The sequence below is a fragment of the Portunus trituberculatus genome, chromosome 38, assembly GCF_017591435.1.
Source record: "Portunus trituberculatus isolate SZX2019 chromosome 38, ASM1759143v1, whole genome shotgun sequence".
Classification (NCBI taxonomy): Eukaryota; Metazoa; Arthropoda; class Malacostraca; order Decapoda; family Portunidae; genus Portunus; species Portunus trituberculatus.
Window position 1 is genome coordinate 25,368,043 of NC_059292.1, and position 6,000 is coordinate 25,374,042.

A 6,000-nucleotide genomic window follows, 5' to 3' on the forward strand; every position below is an offset into this window, starting at 1 on the left:
GACAGACTGGGTGTGTCTATGGGTACAGATAACGCTATACATGCAGAGAGAGAGAGAGAGAGAGAGAGAGAGAGAGAGAGAGAGAGAGAACTAAGAAAATATTGTACTATGACTGATACTAATACCCAACTGAACCATGATGTCACAAGTTATGCAATACAAACACCGCTAATGATGATGTTATAAGCAACCATAAGACGATAAGTGTAGCTACAATATAACTCTCTCTCTCTCTCTCTCTCTCTCTCAAAGACGTATCTATCTCGATCTATGATAAACAAAGCCAGCAAAGTACAACGAGGTAATGGAAACAACTTATAAGTAGGTAAGTATATGCATGCACAGGTGACAAGTGGTCTAGTGTTGCCCAGTTGCAAGCATTTGCTCTCACCTGTTATTATAGTATATGAAATCTCTACTGTATTGCGCTAAGCCTGCTTCTTGTCAATACATCACCAAATGTTGAGTGTGCTTTATCTAGGTGCACGGTATACCATATTTTGTTCCAGTTATTGTTATTTCTGTTGTTTTTGTTGTTAACGATGATGCAATCCGTTAACGTAAATGTCATCATCATTACTATCATTATTATTCATTCAATATTTTCATTATCATTATCATTGTAAATACTACTTTTGCTATGTGGCATCGAAAAAGTCGACGTAAATCAGGTAGTAATGACTGCTGGCACTGAATATATGACAGAAAATAAATAAATTGGTAAGTAAACACAGTAGTTTTATCAGTTGCTAATTATGAATTTTCATGCCGAACTTACTGCTTAAAAGGGATCTCCGTTTCTCTCTTTTCTTTTATAATTTATCAACATGTGTTTTACATTCATTCACAATGTAGAAAGGAATACCAGGATCAAAATTTACACATTACATAATCTATTATTTTTCAGCGCGCGCGCGCGTGTGTGTGTGTCCTATGTGCTGGCAAGAGCTGATAGTAATACATACTATCTAGGTAATTTGTGGCAGCAGGGAGGCTACGTGGCCCCTCTTCGGTTGGTGTACAGATGTTCATCATCATTAAGAGGACCTGTAATACATTAACCAGAGCCTATCAGGGAGGAAAAATGCTAATATGTATCTCACCGAGAAGTGATGGAAGACAAGTCTGGGTTTAAAGTTAGCGACAGTTATATTTCGGCACATATACAGTTCCTTGAGTTCACTGGTTGTAACTATCGTTCAGTTCGGCAAGTGTTACATTAAAGAGCGATAATCTCAAAGTCATACGTGACTAGAAGTTGCATGATGTAGCAACTTTAGCCAAGTAATTTTGTTTCTGGATCCGCTGCGGAACTGCTCACGAACGCAACTTAGCACCTTATTTTCCAACAAATATAGCTATCAGTCCTTTACAGCACAATACAATTATAATAAATATAATAAACTCCTTTCTGAACCCTATAAACCCATTGTGTAGGCTAAGGAGGCGAGAAAACAATGAAGGTTTAAAGTTTCTGGTGAAGGGACGCCTGGCGCTCTTCAGGTGTGTGAGTCAGCCATATTTGGAGGCGGCGGGTGTGTGGTGCGCGCGCTTTCTCTCGCCCTCTGCTGCCTCGCCCCGGCAACACACGTGTGAGTCCACCTTCTCCTCAATCCATTTTCTTCCCCTGAGCGTCCTCTGTGTAAGTGTTGGAGGGCTAGCCAGGCACGGTGAAGACGCTGCACACTCTTCAGGTCACTCCTCGTCTCGAATATCCCCGTCAGTTTTGTCCGGGATTGAAATTTCACGGGTTTCAAAACACTCCCGTGACCACAATGACAATACGTCTGGCCGGCGCCATGTTGATACTTTTTGGCCACTTTTCGGGGCAATCGCTCGCCTTCCGTCACTGATTTGGGTGTCTCATGTCAGTTTGCGGCGGTTTTTAAGCATGGTTAATGGGCGGGAGGTACGTTTAATATTGTGTGTTTGGCGGGGTGGTGGTGTGGGTACGACATCCTCTCCGTGCACCATAACTCCAGCAATTTGTACTTGATTGCCGGACGCACGAACTTGAAAATATTCCCCATAGTCTAGGTGTATTAGCTTGTATTCAACCCCATGTGCCCCTGTGATGACGGCGTGGGTGTTCTGTGGGAGGTGGTGGGCGAGCGGGGGTGCGGGCGGCCGTGGTGGGGCCAGTGGGGGGCCTCATGTCAGCTGGCCTCTCACTTCCCTTTGTGCAGCACGTTGGTGGAGCTATTTTCGCTGAGGTTTTCCCAAACAAGGTACTGTGGTGCTTCTCTAGGACAATTTATCTGCATTACTGGTGAGGATTAGTGGCAGGGCAACGTGGGGCATTGGTGAGAACGACGAGAGGGCTGGGTTTGAGGTGTAAAAGGCGGTGGTGAGGTGGTCCCCAGGTTATTGACATCAGCAGGGCCTCTGTGGTAGCAGGTGAAATTTTTCGAGTGGCGGGTAGAAGTTTAGGTCGTGCATCTACTTTTCCTGGTGCCCTTGCTACTGGCGTGTGGGGATGGCCATTAGGTACTGCATATCTCGTGGATGAACTAGGGGGACCATATCCTAGTGTTGACCTATTTTATTTTTTCAAGAGTGTCGCGCATAATCTTTCTTTTGAGTTATTGCCAGGGTTGTTTGTGTGTCTTGGAGTGATGTATGTTGGTGGGAAGATTGGTTTTCACGTGTGAAAACAAAAATGGGTGCATCTAGCTTCCCTTAAATTCTTGGCTTGTACTGTTTTAGTTTGGGTATTGTGTTCATGCTTAACTGTGTCTTTTTTTTTTATTGTAAGTGATTAGTTTGTTACTATTGGTAGAAGTTATGCATGAAAGCTAGTGAAAATAACATTCTTCACTACCTTTGCCATGCTTTTTTGGTCAAGTTTAACCATAGGGAGTGACTGAATAGTCTTATAAGGCTCACTAAAGACAAGACAGGTGTGCATACTTTCACTTAATTTACTTTGGTCATGTGTCACTAGATAAAAAAAAAAATCCTTATTTATAATGTTCAGTTTAAGTTCAAAATTAAGTTTTCAATAATTTGTGCATGATTGATTGTTTATTTTGATATTTATGGCCACTTCATGACCATTGTAGATATATAATTACTTAAAGGGATTACTTGATCATATAATTATTATAAGATGTGTAATGTGGAAATTTTGAGAATTCAAATGGGTCTATTGATAAGAATGAATCATGGTATGTTAATACGCATTGTTATTCATAAGCTGCTCCAGACCTCGTACAGTACCTTCAACAGCCTGTTTACTTGCAAAGCTTGCCCAGTGGCCCATGTCTGAGAATTAGTGTCTTCGGCTCAATGTTGGGACGTCTGTTTGAATAGTAGGCCGGTCAAAGATAACTTGGGCTTCTTTCAAATGGTAGATCCCTTGCCAAGATGCATCAAGCCCATGGGGTATGACATTGGCTACATATCTCTTAGTCATTGGGGAAGCCTATGGTCTGCAGCAAATCACGATGAAACGTAGCAGGTCTTATGTTGCTAAATCTTGTGTCTTGGTATAGGAGTCTCTAGTCCTTATAATTCCTTATTTTCCAATAACATACATTTTGGAAATAATAATTGATACAGGTGAATGCTGTGCCAAGTGTGCTTTGTTACAGTTGTGGCCAAATATTGAAATCTTCAAAGCTATTCTAAGTTAGTGGTAATGCTGTTCACAGGACAACCATCAAGTCAGACTGTTTGTCCTGTTTTAGTGTAGTAAATGAACTTTGTATTACGACCAAGTATCTTTGTTATATACGAAAGTGCTGGTATAAAAATACTATTAATCCTTGATATTGCTAAAGGATTTCAATAGGACTGCAAAGTTAATGTGCTGCATATTTTAAAACATGGGAACATTGAACTTTCAGCAAGTGAGAACATTGACCAGTGAATGCATTACCACAGCCATATCGTTGGGAATTTGAATTGCTGGTCAGATTCAGTAATGCCGACTGTAGGCGCACACATCATCTGCTCTTGTCAGTAAAATGGAATGAATCTGCTGCTTGACTAACTAATTTGAAAACATCCCAGTAGCAAAGAACAGTTCCATGGGAAATATATATTATGAAGTATGTATGGTTATATCTGAGGGAGTTGTTTATTACTTTGATGTTCCATAAAATAATTACCAGTTGTCATTCAGGTTTTCATCTTGAATTCATAGAATTGGTTTTTTGTTGTTGTGGTTTGTGAAGACAGGCTTGAAAGTGCTTGTGCAGTTGCTGTGCATGTACTGAAGGTAGGCCCATTTAAAGAATCCTGACGTGTACCATGAATGTCTGGGCAGTGGCTTAATATATGGCTGTTTTCATTCACGGACTTTGCATGAGTTTCTCAAGATTCAAAGTAATAGGGTTGAAATTCCTGTGATGCCTAATGTCAGGAAGCATATATTTGTTTGGATGTTTGTAGGAGTGCATCTAGGGAAGAAAAATCTGTGTATGTGGATGTGTTACGAGCAAGGCATGTAGTATTGTATGGTATGGTATGAAATTACATTATGATATGAATCTAAGGATGGCAAAAGTACGGTATGATAGTTTTCTAATAGTACAGTACAGAACGAAAGTACGATATTTCTTTTGTAGTACCTTTTTCATACCTTTTTTCGTGCCAAGATAGACAGACACCTGCATGGTGCTTGTGATCAGGTCATTCAGGTGACTGATGAAGTAGGTCAGGTCATATGCCTGCACTCCCGCTGGATCTGGAGTGGAGTGACAAGATCATTAATGTCAGGTCAGTGAAGTTTCAGCCTTCCCAGTGTATTAAGGGTGGAGTGGAAGCCTGTATGTATGGTACGAAACAAAATTATACAATATTTTAGTGTACTAGTATGGTATGTGGGATTTACTTGTACAGTACTAAATTACGGTACTGTATTTTTCTTGGTACAAATTGCAATAAATCAATCATACCGTACAGTACTATATGCCTTGGTTATGAGAGATAAAGCCACACAACATAACTAAATACTTTGTTCAGCTTCACTGAGTCTGTCACAAGGATTTTTGCTGCAAGGAAGCAAGACTACTACCATGTATGCCAGAATATAAGTCCTTCCCCCAACCCCCGCCAAAAAAAAAAAAAAAAAAAAAAAAAAATTGAGGCTCCTATATACTGACAGTAACACACAGCCCTTTAACCACATGGTGAACATTATGTGCCACACTACCTTAGAATTGCCATATTTGATGGCTCATGATATGCACCTAGTTTTGGCAGACTATGAAAAAAAAGTAAAATAAAAAAAAATAAATAAATGAGCAGATTTAAGCTCTGAATATGAATTAAAGGATTTCACCTGACATTTGAAGACTCACAATCATTTAGATCATTATTAGATCCCTGTATTTTGCATTTAAAAGTTTTGATATTTGCTAGTAGCCTATGTATCAATCTTATTGTAAAATATAAACATGTATCTGGCTTATGGCATTAGCACAGACTGAGAGACTATAGGGCATTTTTTTTTTTTTTTTTTTTTTCCTCTCCTCTCCATGTATGCAAGGTAGAAATGTTTAAAGATTGGTGCAATTTTGATTGTTTGAAAGTGTGCCTTACCTGAAGGAATAACAGCATCACACTGTAAAGAACAGTGATGTTTGCCCATGTAAAGATCAAGATCACTGGTCGTGTGTTTTGTTTTGGTACATGCAATATGTGGTATACGGTCACTTAGGCAAAGTCTTCCTGATTAGTGTCATTCTATGTAAATTACTGGTAAGTATGCCCTCTTATATATTGTGACCTTGAAAGAAAGTACCAATCATCACTTTGTTTATATGTGCAAAGATATCTGGGATTTGATTTTAGAGCCTCTCTTGCCATAGACTGACCACCAACCACTGCCTCAATACAGAACCTTGGCCTCAGGATGCAGGCTAATTTTCTTGAGGCTTTTGGAGAAAAGGTGCATTTTATGAGCCATCAAATACGATAATTCTGCAGCCTCACACACACATGTACATTTTGTATGTGTGTGTATATATATATATGCATGTACACAATTTATTG

General features: G+C 39.7%; 1 protein-coding gene across 4 annotated transcripts in view; it reads left to right on the plus strand.

Moving 5' to 3' along the window:
- The first annotated feature begins 1,445 nt into the window (after positions 1-1,445).
- The window catches only part of LOC123515148 (eukaryotic translation initiation factor 5A-like), a 21,918-nt gene continuing 17,363 nt past the window's right edge, over positions 1,446-6,000 (plus strand). The window contains exon 1 of one of the 4 annotated variants that reach the window (XM_045273624.1): positions 1,446-1,592. Coding sequence is in view for 1 of the 4 variants with exons in the window: in XM_045273620.1 (XP_045129555.1) it covers positions 4,716-4,722 (7 nt within the window). In the remaining 3 variants the exon portion in view is untranslated. Of the gene's footprint in view, positions 1,643-2,190; positions 2,229-4,700; positions 4,723-6,000 lie in introns of those variants that run through there. The other 3 variants (XM_045273621.1, XM_045273622.1, XM_045273620.1) reach the window with 3 other exon arrangements.